The sequence below is a fragment of the Manacus candei genome, unplaced genomic scaffold (assembly GCF_025592945.1).
Source record: "Manacus candei isolate 608988 ecotype Guabito, Panama unplaced genomic scaffold, ASM2559294v1 h1tg000034l, whole genome shotgun sequence".
NCBI classification, from domain to species: domain Eukaryota; kingdom Metazoa; phylum Chordata; class Aves; order Passeriformes; family Pipridae; genus Manacus; species Manacus candei.
This window is the reverse complement of record NW_026138082.1, coordinates 14,965,538-14,980,632: the sequence shown is the minus strand read 5'-3', so window position 1 is coordinate 14,980,632 and position 15,095 is coordinate 14,965,538. Positions and strand designations below refer to the sequence as shown.

Below are 15,095 nucleotides of genomic sequence, written 5' to 3'. Positions count from 1 at the left end.
AGGGAAAATGTCTGGGGTTTTTTGTGCACTCTTCTTGTGTTAGGGTAAGTAATTTAATGAAGAGATTGGTGAAACTATGTAACGCCATTTAAGAAATATATGTGTCATACTGTACAATGTGTTCTTTGTGTTTTACAGAAAATTCTTTGCCAAAACCAAAATTACCCGAGGACAGTGTTATTTCACCGTACAATATAAACCCAAGCTACCCAGGGCTTGCAACAGGAAATGGACTATCGGACTCACCAGCAGGGTCGAAGGATCATGGGAATGTACCTATTATTGTCCCATTAATTCCACCACCTTTCATAAAGCCACCAGCAGGTAAATCCTAATGAACATTTTTTAAAAGTAGTTGCTGTCATTGACAATGTCCTGAGACTGCTAGATCATGATGTCTTAGCAAGAGGGCTGATTTTGAAATGATTGAAATCCGGTCACAGGGAGCTTTAAAATGGAGTGGAAGAGTGGCTTTAGTTGCTTTAGTATTCTTGAAAAACTTCTGCAAATGCAGTGACAACAAACTTGCACTGCTTGTGACATTTCTCATGCTGTATTATACTCTCAGCACTTCAGTAGAATCTGCTTTTAGAAAAAAAAAAAAGGTTTTGTTCTGGTGAATAAAGCCTTTAAATAAATTAATGGAAGATTATTAAATTGAAAATAGGTTTCATGAAGGAAAGAGTGAGAGAGACAAAGCCATCAAATCAGTATCATATCTGTATATCAGGTTAACAAGCTCATACTGGGAAAACTGTCTCTTGATTTCCATTGAAATCCCTGACCATTGTCTCTTGAGGGTTTAATAAGATCTTCACTCTACCCAGGAGACTGTGCTGAGATGTTTTACCTTTTCATTAGATTTTTATCAGGAGTGATTTTATAATATGCCATTCCTCAGAGTTTGCATGAAAAATTATTTATTCGGCTCTGCATGCTGCTTACTGTAATCTGTGAAAGGAACTCTTGCTGCTACACCAAGGTGATTAATTGTTGTGTTATTGTTTACTGCTCCACACAGTGTGATAATTGGTGAATCTAGATAGGAATAGGCTCAGTCCTGCTTCCATGGATGTCCCTGGATGTTGTTCTGGTTGCTCTTGAGTGATCAGGGTGACATGCAACACCTACCCTGTAACAGTAGCTCTCTACGCACACAGGGAGGCACTTTGGCTAAAGAGTCCCCACCGGGTGCAAGGGTGCCTCTGCACAGGCAGAACAGCTTGTAGGATTAGGTCCTGGCTGTTAGATGGTCACCTCTGCCCTTTGTAGCTTTTTCAAAAGGTAACTGTAAAATACTGATCAGTCCCAGAATGTGTTTGCCTGTTGTCAGTCATGTACAGTTGCCCCCCCTAAATTATTGTTATGCCCTTGAGTTTTTTCTCTATAGAAGTATACTAATATGCTATGAATAATTTAAAAATGTTACTCAATATTCATTCCCTGCCAAAAACTTTCAATCTATTTTATATGGTATTTGCTAATTACCAAAGCTATTTGGGCCCATTCCTGCAACCTTTACACAGCTAAAGACCTCGGGCCATATGGGCTGGATCCTCAGCCGTTGTTGATTTGGCCCTAAAGCTTTAATCAAGGGCTTGTGCCATCCCAAGCTATTTTCCCCTCCAATGTGAGTCACAAATGAATCCAGAATGCTGAATTTGTGGTATGCGAACACAAGGCTATAGCATGCATTGTGCAAATTGCCACAGTTGCTGGATTTTTATGACATCAAATAAGCAGGAGGAGATGGAACTATGAAGTAGAGAAACAAATTACTGCAACACTAGTTAAATGGACACAGGCTAGTCTTGGCCAAGTCAACTGCCTTCTGTTCTTTGTCCATCCACCTATGGTATATGATCCTGTGTTTGAATGTACCACTAAGGGTAACATGCAGAGAAGGCTTTTCATAAGTATTTTTCAACTTTACTTTTTAAAATCCATTAAATAATAATGATTGTTGTTTTACCTACATAGGGGATATAAATGCATAATCTCTGCCTCCTCTGACTTTATCCCATGATCAGTAATGAGCACTAGATTACCATGACTTCTGAGCAGATGAACATATTTATCTCACTTTTGTTTTAGAGAGCAAAGCTTGGGAGGACTGGAGGGGGAGGAGAACCACAACCTTTGTGGGATTTGCAATAAGCATGGCCAGTAATTGTTTTGTTTTATCTTAGGGCGTAGGTGCCCTACTCATGATCACTCCAAAGAACCTGGCAAGAAACGACTGGTGAATACAAGTAGAAAAGGGAGTACAAAGGAGAGCCAATGTGCAAGGCAGTGGTCTTGGCACTGCACTTTGACACTGTTCTGTGGGCACTACATCAAAGCAGAAAACTTCAGAGTGGTACAAAGCCAGACAAGAGTAACTCTGGGGATGTTTTCTTGGAGTCCCTCGCAAACACAGGGGATGACCTTGGAAACAGCACAAAGGTGCTTTTTGAGTTGAGCATGCAAATGATTAGACTCACGTCATTAATTTTCAACATGGGGGACAGACAGACTATGACTGACCTGTGACAAGAACAGAAGCAGCTTACATTTGTTTGAGTTAATAAATGAAGTAAGACGACAAGAGGGAGAGGCAGAAAGAGACCAAGAAAAAGGTTCGAGGTTGAAACACTGGGCAGGAAAAGGGACATTTACAGTGTGTTTTGAGTAGACACACATAGGACAAGGTTACATTATGGGCCAGAGAGAAAACCAGGTAGTAATGCACTGTAGTGACTGATATGCTAAGAATTGGGATGCGTCCAGACTTTGTGAATGGATGAGGAAAGCTTTTAGATATTGTACAGGAGAAAAATCGACAAGACTTAAATATAGCTCGAAACAGAGTGCCCATAGGTAAAAATGATACCTAAATCATGAACCTGAAAGACAGGAAAGATGGTGCAGTCCAACCTTATTGAGCAAATAATATGGAGTGAGCACTCAGGGAGAAATTATTAAGACTTTAATTCTTGCTGTATTGATCTTGAACAGAAGGGTCAGCATGAGTAAAAAGGTGTCAGACAGGCTGAGGTATTCATTTGGACAGGAGTGTAATGGTCTGAAGAGGATAAGCAGATCCAAGAAACAGTCACAATGAATTATTAGTTGAATAATTTTTGCTGATAAAATTCTGTTCAGATAAGAGGGAGAAGAGAAAGAGCAGAGCATGGGCGATGCTCACAGAAGCCTGAAGGGAGAAATGGGAAGGATACTTGGCAATGTGCACTGATGTAGCAATTGTAGAGGTAGAAGACACTGGGGAAGACAGTCAGGAAGCCAAGGGAAACAGGATTTCCAGGGAAGCAAATATGACTCTTGATATCAGAAACAGCTACCAGCTTGAGCAAGAGGGGGAAGTAGTGCTGATCCTAAACTGTGTCTAGGAAGCTGTCATTGAAGATTTCAGCAGATTAGGTTTTCCTTGAGTGTGCTGAAAAACTCTGAACTGTGTCCTATCTGCATTCATATTTTGTACAACCAGGCTAAAACCTTGAACATTTAACAAAATTACCTTTTTTCCTTACGCCTTTGCAGTAAGGTGTTTTGAAAACTAAATAATTTTGACTGATCTGACTAAAATTTGTCTCCAAGCTGTTCAGATTTCTCTTTTAGTCAAATGAAATGTTAGGTACAAATTGGCTTATATGATCCTGGAAAACATTAGGGGTCTACCTAACCAAATAGGTAGATCCAGTAAAGGCACTCTCTCTTTGCTGTACCTCAAAATTGCACCCAAAAAAGGCTGAGTTAAATGCATGGGCCCTATGTGGTGCACTGATTGTCTACAGACTCGTTATAGCATGTCAGTGGAGGATGCTAAATCCAGTCATGGGAAGCCTCCACCAGAGGGATGCAAATTACTCTGATGTGGAGGCTGTTTGCAAGACCATTGCACTGATTTGTACCACCAGGCAGGTAGACCACACTCAGGCAGTCTCAAAACAAATGTGACTTTAAAAGTCAATGTCAGCCATCCAACCTGCATCTGGAAGCAAAAAAGAAGTCAGTGCAGCCTCCAGAGAGCTGGTGTAAGAGTCTCCTTGTGGCCAATAACCGTCTGTCTTGCCCGGCAGGCTGGTCACTACGTTTAGAATTGGCAGGAGATTCTGCGAGATCTTCAGGGTTAGTCTTGAGTACAGCTTGTTGCAAATCATTGATCCTAAGTTTATTTCTACTTAGTGTTAGAAGATTCTTATTTTCTCCACAGCAACGTAAAGAAGGTGGGTGGGGTTTTTTTGTGGGTTGTTTTTTTTCCAATTTAAAAATTATATAGAAATAGCAAGGAACAGAAATGCAATAGCCAGGAATGATCTAGAACTAAAAATTCTACCACAGTTGTGCAGAATAGTTGACCTTAGTATGTTTTGTGCAAACCTTTTTTATTCTGCAACCCTTAATGACAGTAAATCTAAGAGGGCACTTAGGGTGACTCTGCCCTTTTGCTCAGGCAAGTTTGGACAACTCTTGTTACATGGGATGAAGGAAGGCAAAAATCAAGACTAGTTAAAGAAGAATGCAAAAAATTCTTTCAGTGCAGGTGAGAACACGCTGCCTCCTCCCCCTGGCACCTGCTGGAGGCTATGGTGTCTCAGTTTTCCCATTTCTTTGAGTGCTCTTTGGCTCTTTGACTTACTTTATCTTGGGATCGCAATGGCAGTGCCTTGGTAGGGGAGGTACAACTGCTGCTTGGTCTATCCTTTGAGCATGGATGTTGGCAAAATCTTTCCCTTTCCTTCCTCCTTCTGTGTACAAGCAATACACAGAGTGCTTCTGCTCCTCTGAGCATCCCAAACAAGAACCAGCTCCCTGCCGTACTGAGCTGCGAGGGGAGGTCACTGCCAAGGGACACAGTGGAAGAGGAGGCAGACAGGATGATGTTATGCAGTTGATTGAGCTTTTCACAGTGGAAAGAAGTACAAGGGGAAAATTATGCTCCCTCCCAGGGTTTTCACAAGATACTGAGTACATTTGGAAAAGGAAAGGATATTTAAAACTTACAACCCACAGATCAGTGTCTCTACACAATGTTAGGTTCAGTGATTTCCAAACTATAATGATTGGAATTGTACCAGAAGCTATCAGAAACTCAGGAAAGTAAAGAAGAACTGGGCTAGAAGAACTGTATCTGGTGAGGCAAAATGTCTTAAAGGAGGAGCAGAAGCATTTCCAGTTCTGACTACCTTGTAAAATAGACTCGTGACCTAAGCTGGCGAGGAAGTGTCAGATTCAAATACTAAAGTGAGTAATTAGTTATTTTATAGAAAGGAATGAGTGATTTTCTGTGTTATGTCTTAATATTACTTTAGAATTAAAGTTTATGGGAGATTTTGTAAATACAGGTGCACATGAGTAACTTTGTGCAACATGTGGGAATAAGCAGAGTCCCTGCCCTACAAACATTCTGGAACTGCCTGCTGAAACCTCTCTCAATATTTATATTGTATTCGAGGAATCTGGAAGCATCAAAGATCTTTTAAATGGTGTTTAGCAGGGCAGTAAAAATAAACTTCTAGATCATCTGTCAAAATTCACCAAGGAATTGGATCTACGACTGCATTACTAAGAAGTTTGATTCAAGGTGGAATACAGTGGCAGTTTTCCTTAAATAAAGACCATACTATTAGATCTAATTAAGTCTATATATTGAGGAGACTTTCATTTTACTACGCTCTGGATCCCTCTTCAATATTTCACAAATATCTTATTCCAGTTGCTGAACAACATTACAATTTCTCTAACTACAGGTTTAGCTCTCTAATAAAGACCACTGCAGCAAATCCTGTAGTCACTACTCTTCAAATTATTTCTCTTGTTTTCAGTTTGAAACTAGTAAGTAAGCTTACTGCTGCCTGTTTTTTTTAAATGCTAGTGGTTGCCAGGATGCCTGCCCCATCTAGCCCACTGTTGATATCTTTTGCTCTGTGTAGAGGGCCAAGTGTTTCCTTTGTGCTAAAAACAAAATCACAAATCCACACATTCACCTTAATAGCATATATTCAAAATACACAGGGAGTTCCCCCTCTATTAGCTGAAATAGGTACTTTTTTCCACATATTTAAAACCTACCTAAATGCCAGCTTTTGTGTTGTGTATTCAGTCCTTACTGAACTATGCATAAGAATGTGCCTAAGCTCATACATAGAAAATGTAGGCAGGCGGTGGTTCCCCAAAATGATTTTTTAAAAGGAGCTGGGACATTTTGCTTTATTGGCAGAGTAGTGAACTTCGAGACTGGTCCTTAAAAGGAAATGCATTGTAGAGCCTCTGAGGTATTTCCATAGTGATGGCAGCAGCAAGCTTTCTATTGTCAGCCCTATTTTTTAATCTTCCTCTGGTAATTACTTTTTCTAAGGTACTTTTTGTACCTTAAGTTTGTCACACCCCCCATCTATTTAGAGGATCAGCACTTAAGTGATATCACAAGTGGATCTACAACAATGTCTCAGGAGTTTGTTTCTTCATTTTTTTTAGTTTGAGATTGATTTGGTAAATCATTTTGGGTGTAAGAAAAATTACTGTAATGGTGCTTCTGCCTTGCTTGGGATCAGCAACATCAGGAACCGCTTTGGGATGAGAAGTCTGAATACGTGCTCTTTGGTTTTCTTCAACAGCGATCTGGGGTTTCAGAAGCAGCAGGCGGGTAACTCGGAATTAACCAATTCTGAAATCCTGGCACATCCCAGTGGAAACAGTGAGCCCTTATTGTTATTGCTGCAGATGCTAGAGTCAAGTTAAGATCTAATGTCTTTATAAAAGGAAGTTTTGCAGCTTTTCATTAGAAAGTCGTAGAGAAAGCAGCTAAAATATTTAATGATTATATACCAGTTTATAGTTTACCATCTAAAGGTAAAAGTGCTGTTTTAGCTCCCTACCAAAAAAACCTGGAATCTGCACTGCCTGTGTGAGGGGGTAGAATGCAGCAAACAGAAAAAGAGAGGAAAAGTGGAAGAAAGCAGTAGTGGGTAGACATGGCTTCTGATAGTGTGGTGGAAGGAAACTAATACCAGAGTTGGATGGTTGGGAGACACTGCGGAGGGATGGGATGCCAAATATTTGCTGTATCAGATCACAGATACAACCACAGACAAGGTACAGGTTTCATACAAGCTCATTCAGTCCAAGTGCCATATTTGAAATCTCAATCCCAAACCCTGTGTCCTCCTGGTCTTCCTTCTGCACAACAGAACTTTTTCAGTACTGTGGTTGGGCACCTTCATTATTTTCCTGACTGAAGAACTGAGTATCTCCTGCTGCATTTCTTGCAAGGAAATGTGGAAAGTAAGGTTTTGAAGTACCTGCTTATGGATCATAATAACGTAAAGGATTAGAGCTGTAGCTGCATTTAGTTTCATCCACCTTTTTGAAACTGGAGTTAAAATTGAACATATGTATCAGATAGTTCAAAATGGTTATTAGTAGATATTGCAACCTAAAACTTAGTAAACCAGTAAGCTGATCAGGATCTAACTCCAGAATTGTAGGGATTTTAGGAACATTATATTAAACACTGTAGGTCATGCTGGTTTGCTTAGATAAAGACACAGGACTGTACATGATGCATTTACTCTGTTGTACTCATTGCCTTCCTTCACTTCCCCCCACCTCTCCAAATTATGGTTCCGTATAAGATCGATTAATGTAAACTGCTGCTCTTTGGATTTAAGAGGAACAATTTTCTGCAGCTCCTTCACACTGGTTTGAAAGGAAAAAAATACCAAACATTCCGCTTAATTAAGACCTAAAGAGGCGGTGCAAACTTTTGATGATTAATTGAAGCATGCTTTAGACTGATGCATATTTAGTTATTATAATGTGATAATTTTATCTTGTTATACAAACTACTCCCTTTGGGAACATGATTTAACACTGCAAGCACTCTGTGTTTATTGCATTGTTCATTATGAAAAATACACAGGCTAAAAACCACAAGGAGATGTAACTGAACGGTGTCTGTGTGGTGGGTGCAGGGAGTAATTCTTCCACCTGTAATGACACGACCTAGGGGCAGAAAAACACAATATTGTAACTCCCACAGTAGCTCTTCTTATGAAGAGTTGAGATCTCAGAAAAGTAGAGGCTGGAAATTTAGACCTTGTAGAGTATGTGGAAGGAATATATCTTTCTATTACGTGGTGTAATTACAGAGGACAGCAATATGTACGTTCTGCTGAATATTCTCCTGTTACTATTCAGTTGTGTCAGTGCCATCTCCTCTTTGTCTCACCTGTATGAGTGCCCATGCTACCTGTCATAAGTGTGACAGATATGAGAATATGCTAAACACTTTGCAAAATCAGGTCATAAAGTTGAAGGCCCAGATGGAGGAAAAAAAATGCAGTTATTAAATAGTATTTTCTTTCACTCGGGATGATCAGTGCCAGGACTTGCAAATGATATTTTTGTACTTTACAAACATGTGTCAGCATAGCTATGTAAGTCCTAAAAGTGATGGTGAATGATCTTCATCAGAAGATCTGCTCCAGTGAGAGTTCATGTGATGGACATAGACATAGTGTCATGTTACTTTAAGTAGATATACTAAGCCAAACTACCAGCAAAAGTTTGACTATGAGCAAAGGAGAACATTGCCGATGTAGTATACTGATGTAATTATTGTGGAGAAGCTTTCTTAGTACAGTTCTAATCAGAAAAATATTAGAATAAAGACTGAAGACAGATAAGCAGTCTCAAATTGCTGGATTTGAAATTCCTACTTCCCTCTGAACTTGTTGCTTCAGGTTCTTCTTGCTGAGTGTTCTAGGGACAGGAATTTGATACATTTTTCCTGAAAGAAGCGCGGGAATCTGGTAAAGTGATTTTCAAAGAATTTGGCCTTGAAAAACGAAAGTCTGTGAAAAAGTGAGAGGAATTTTATCTTGAATGGAATGGAAGATTTGAATTTTTGGTTTCATATTATTTCAATTTGTGTTTAGCAAATGACAGCAGTTAAATCCCAAGACTCTGGCTTTACGTATTTCACACAGTCTTACTGTTTTGAGTCTAAGTTTTTACTTCCGATTGCTGGTAGAAACACACGAAGTATCACTTTCTGTTAACATTACAGTCATCTTTTTTTGATCACTAAGCTTAATACACTGTAACAAAACATCCCTATTAGTTATTTTCACAAGGCCTACTCAGATCTCTGCCACAACTGGTGCCAAGAAGGAAAGCACACAGTCAGGTTCGGACCTTTATCATTGTCCCCACCTGTCATCCACACCCATAGGCCATAGGTCATAGCTCTGTACCTCTCCTCGGCACAAAGCCTGGGACCTTTTCTCTGCTATTCTTAACTTCACTTGAAAATGAAAGAAAGGATTTGATTTTAGACAAAGTTTTCCTCCTGGACAGGGCTCCTACTGATGGTCCATAATTGTGTAATACTGGATATTTTCTATTTCACTTGATGAACTCTGTTACAAAAAGTTAGAAGTGCATCAAAAATTGACTTGGGCAAACCTACACCTGAGGGAGATTACTTAAATAGTGATGTATTAGTGTACTGTCTCAGGAAGTGCATGCTCTAAACCGTCTTCTGAAGTACTGGTGTTTCCTGGCTGCCTCACGTGGCCATGCTCGATTAATCCTTTTGTAGCATGTTCCTGAGTCTGTTAAATGAAGAGGCATCTAGTTTTATTATTACTGTTACCATGAAAAGGATTATATTGTATGTGACCATTGTTTGATGACTAGGGTGAGAAGGGAGTAGAATAGAGAAATAATTGAACTTCTATGTATTTAGCTAGACTATTTTTCTCCCTTTCTCCCTTCTTTCAAAATGATGAACATTTTGATGACTATTGATGATGACTCCTGGATATCACCTGTCACTTCCAGGAAGTGCAGACAGTGACTGGAAGTAGTAGTTTGTAGACCATTCTTTGCTGTTTTATTGACTGTCAGATCCATGGACCACAAGTGAAGCAATGCTCTTCAAAGGAGTCCCCATGAGGTGGTGGTGAAGTTTTACTGGTCAGAGCATGGCAAGATAGCAACTTGACATAGTAGGTCCCTTTCCCTCTTTCCTCCTCTCCTCTCCTTGCCAGGATGTATCTTAGAGAAAGTCTTTGGTAGAAGGAGGTGGATTGAATCTTACTGGCCTGCATAACCTCCTGCAGAAAAATGCATAATGTGGCTTTTCCATGTAAACAGCTGCTGGTGGGAACCTGTGTAATTGAAAACAGACAATTGTGTGTATCTTTCTGATCATCCATGAGAGACAGCTCATGAGTATCAGTGAACAGGAGTTGAATGATAGCTGAGGTGTTCTCCCTATCAAGTCGCTCATGAAAGCCCCTGAGAATTCCAGTGGTGAAGCTCTGTGTTCCCCCTTAAAACTGTGCCCCAGACAAGACAACTTGCTTCAAAAAGAGCTATTCCAGCACCTACTTTGCCAGTGAACTCTCTTTCAGCTCTGTAATATTCTTTTTTCATTTAAGAGAGTTACTCTCACCAGAAATGAAGGCTATTAGAAAGGTATCACTGGTAGATCTTCTCTTTTGCAGAGATAAAATACTTCTTATCAGTAGGCGAATAAATGTTGCTGTTATCTGAAACAAGAGTCTGCCGTCTGGTTCCTTTGATTCAGAGGATCTTCTGTTGCCCTGATACATTCAAAGGGGCAGGTTCAGTCTGTAAGGAATTGGTTTATTATGGTGTAAAAGTAGCTGAATCCAGGTCCCTTTGTAAAAGCTTAGTATTTTAAAATGGCTCAGGATAAAAATGGGAGGAAGAGCTCTTGGTCTGTGCTGGAGTAGTTAGCATCCTGGACAAGACTTGTCTGGAGAGAAAGCTGCAATGACCCTGTGCAACACCACTGTAGCAGCACCCTGTGTGCATGGCTGATATTACAGTCAGCTCAGGGGCAGGCTTTTTGACCCTGTAGATGGCTCGTGATAATTTTGGCAATAGTGTTTTGATTTCCCTTGATGTGCAGTATATGAAGGTATTTATAATATTGGCAAATCCCACACTAAAGGGTAAGTGATAAAATACATTAAACACAAATCTGTGTTATAACTTAGCCTTAAATATTGGTTTAAAGGTAGACAGTCTGATTAAAACTAAGAGGTCATTATTTTACATTGTAGAATTTTATTTGTCGCTGTAAATCATAACACAATTTGTTGAAGGAAAAAAAGTTATTAAACTAGCAATATTTATTCCAATAAGGTGAGTAAAATGCAGCACGTAGTTCTGAGTTATGATAGTCAGGGAAAGGAGCCAAATCACTCTGCTAAAAATTAGTTTGCCAATAATTTTACAGAACGATGACAGCGTAGCTTCAAAAACAAATCCTTTATAGGGAAATAGGATGGCTGCATGACAGAATCTCTGAGCTATGAATTCTCCACAGCTCATGGATCAGGAACTACTTTAACAATTAGTCTTCAGGGATTTTTTTTCCAGAAGTTAGACAATGGCTGCTGTCTGTAACTGAAAGGTCACTCTGTATCATAAACTGGACATGAGAACTGAAGAATTCTAAGTCAGAAAGATTCCTGCTAACTTATTACCTTGATCTGTTCAGTAGGCTTAACTATTCACTGCCCTTGTCTGTGAAGCTGAGGTGGGAACGATGACCACACAAGGATATTGCTGCCCTTTAGCAAATAAGTCCTGAGGTCTTTTTACATGACAGAAGGCATTACATGCCACATTCATAACACACGTTAGAGAAGAGCTTGAAAGAAGCTTGGGAACTCTACCTGAAATAAAATTTGACCGATGAGCATAATGACTGGAAAATAACATGGCAGATTTTACCACAGTGCTGCATCTTCTGTTTTGCTCAGGTCTGTGTTTCTGTGACTGTCAAATTCACACAAAAGCTGTTTTACGCTAGTCATTATTTCAAAACTGCAGAAAAGGGGCATTCCATGTTCCTTCCTCCTATTTAGAAGAGGGCTTGTGTTAGAGACCTACCTTGGTGCAGTCTCTTCTAGCTGTGTTTTGTCACCAGCTTGCTGAGCAGAACATCTCAGGGGCTCACTACTGCAGACTGTAAGTAACAAGAACAAAGCAACAATACTCAGCCTCCAGTCTTGGTTACTCATTTAATAAGGAGTTGTGCACTCTTAAACACACAAAAAATTTCTTGAGATTTCCAGAGGTTTTCAGCCATGCACCATTTTTGAAGCTAATAATCTTTTCCAGCCATTTTAGTAGCAGGTTTTAGTCTGCCAAGGCTGGCTGGTATGGGTCTCCGGCTGCCTGAGATGAAACTGGTGATCACAGGCATGCACAGTTCTGCTCTCTGACAGAGAGGAAGTTAGAAATAAGATGAAGCAGTGCTATTTGTATCTAAGAGTAATTGTGCAGATGTCTGAGGAAGGAGTTTGTATCTCATGTAAACATTGTTCTTATATTTTTGTTGTAGAAGATGATGTGTCAAATGTACAAATAATGTGTGCCTGGTGCCAGAAAGTTGGAATCAAGCGCTATTCCCTGAGTATGGGAAGTGAAGTGAAATGCTTCTGCAGCGAGAAGTGCTTTGCAGCTTGCCGAAGAGCATATTTCAAGAGAAACAAGGTAAGAGAAATAAGGAAAGATGCAATCTACATAGACATAGCTTTATGACCCAGCTTGGGTCTTATTTAGCATCTAATAGAAGCTTTTTTCTTTTGTTTTTTTTCTCTTTCACTAATCCCTCCACTTTCCATCTGTATTGTCTTTTGGACTGTCAGCCCTTTACTAACCTTCTTTCTTTCAGTTTCCTTCAGCTTCATGCTTGAGTTTTGTGAGAGTCAGGGAATTTAAATACTGATAAGCATTAATATGACTCCCAGTTTGGCTTTGAGGTCCCAGGATACTTGCTGCATATACACAACTAAGAGGAGGTATCACGGAAGTAGAGTAGAGGGGGGTTGTGTATGACAGTGTTACCAAGTCCCAGGGCACTGGAATCATGACCAGTGGGTAAATGCTTTCAGGGCCTAAGTCTCGGTCCCATCACAATAGTGGACATCTTTTCACTGCTGCTAGTGAGCTCTAGTTTCATACTTTTAAAATGTATCATTTCTAATAAATTATCAGTGCTGCAAAATTCAGACACTATGCAGCTTTTGGGTTGGGGTAGGCAATGTTAGAACATCTAAAGTAACATCAAAGTCCCTCCTACTCAATTTAAATTTAACTCTGTCTAAAATTAGAATTCAATCCTAATATTGAATGTCTACAAAAATTGCTGTAATCACTGAAGTACAGTGCCTGAAAATGCCCTCTAGGTTGCTTCAGCAGCTGTTTCTGTATAGCAGAATGTGCAATATGTCATTTAAAGAAAAATAAAGAAGAAACACTCCAATATTTTTAGTTGTTTAAAAAGTAGCTATGTCCTTTTGGTGCTAAATATTGTGAGACTTCAGGTAGCTTTATTGTCTTAGAGATGTTTATCATTCATAAAACCCTCTGCATCCTAAATGATGCCATCTTCCCTCATGCTACACAACATACCAAGCCTGCCAAGTTCAAATTGAATTCAGGTCTCTAAATCTGGTCTTTTACACATATGATAATAACAAATAAATACATATGGATTCTATATTCAAGATGCAATGTTATAGCAAATTAACCTCCTTTATAAATTTGGGTCACATCATCCTACCAAAAAAAAAAAAAACAAAAACGCCTGAAGAATTAGGTTGCAAAAATCAGTAGAGTGGAATTTTAATGGCAGTCTTGGAGAATCAAGCTCATAGTGTCTACTGGAGCAGACAGGCAAGAAAAAGTCACATGAGTCTTCTCTGAAGTGTTGTTTACATTCTTTTTGTCTAAAGAAAAGTGTAGAGGAGGGAAATACATGCTCCTTAAGTACTCCTCATTCGAAAATAAACTCACATGGATGTAAGTGTACGTGCACACACACACACGTGTACGCACATGCAGTTCAGTGTGCGTTAACAACGGGTAAGACACAGGCTAGAAACTCTAGGCTGACAGGATACAGATCCCTGTCAGCTGAGTGCTCCTATGACTTCCAGTCACAAATTTACATGGGTTAGATAGTTAAGATAGTTCATAGTAATGGAGGCATTATCAGGGATCCTGCTTAGGTGGTACTGTGTGTTCAGAATTGATGAGTACCAGATAATTTGGGAAAGCTTGGAGACGCAGATGAAAGAACAGTAGTTCTTAGTGGATTCTTCTTCACCTACATCTTAGATCCTGAAATAGGAGGTTTAGATCCCCACTAAATGAAAATAAATACATGTTAACATAATGCATAGGTGTTCTTCAACCTTCTAGTAACCCATTAATAGCAGGGTTCAGTAATAGTTTATGACCATGAATTCAATCAGTCAGGCAGGATATGAAAAAGTTCCCCTTTACCTGATTTATTATTTATTATGCTTGTGCTTTATTGGAGGCCTCCTTGTCCTTGTATTATGAGGAGGGATGAATTAGAGCATCTCATTCTCCTTAGTTCCCTTTCCTACACCTCTGTTAACTTCTTCTGAAAGCTAAACGATGCTGAATATTTCCATCCAGAAAGCTCTCTGTATTTATAATTTTTTTTGTGTGTATATGCATAGATATATACACACACATATATATATCTCATAATACAGTAGATGTTCCTATCATATACCATCATATACCAGTGAAATGTCTTATTATTCACTAAAAGGGTTGCAAACTAACAAAATGCCATATAGGAGGACTTGGCAAAACATGGTGAGATAACATTTTTGATAGCCTGTTTATTGGTACATTGGCTCTGCTTCAAAGCTAAGCCAGTGAGTAAATTTTTTTTCCCCTTTGGACCTGTGGAAACCTGGAATTGCACAGGATCTGAGCAAACAGGGGAAATCTGTAGCTGTAGCATGTGTGTTTATGGCACTAAATGATCAGGGGACAGAATATTTAGGAAGTGCTGCCATTAAATTAAGACAAGTACAGTAGAATTCAGCAGACCCTCATGCTTCTTGTTTTACATCTCACCTGTTAGTAATAGAGTGGAACAAGAGGAACAAGATCAAAGGAACCAGGCTGCAGTAGTTTCAGATTTAACTGCTGACCTTTAATCTATAACTTCTAGCCCAACAGCGTACCTGTCTTCTCCATGAGTCTAATGCTTATTTATGTAT

General features: G+C 39.4%; 1 protein-coding gene across 3 annotated transcripts in view; it reads left to right on the top strand.

Annotated features, from left to right (window-relative positions):
- Positions 1-15,095, top strand: part of SOBP (sine oculis binding protein homolog) — a 116,650-nt gene that overhangs the window by 11,449 nt on the left and 90,106 nt on the right. For all 3 annotated transcript variants that reach the window (XM_051792367.1, XM_051792365.1, XM_051792366.1), the window contains 2 exons: positions 139-324; positions 12,389-12,540. In XM_051792367.1, the coding sequence (XP_051648327.1) occupies positions 139-324; positions 12,389-12,540 (338 nt within the window). The remainder of the gene's footprint in view (positions 1-138; positions 325-12,388; positions 12,541-15,095) is intronic.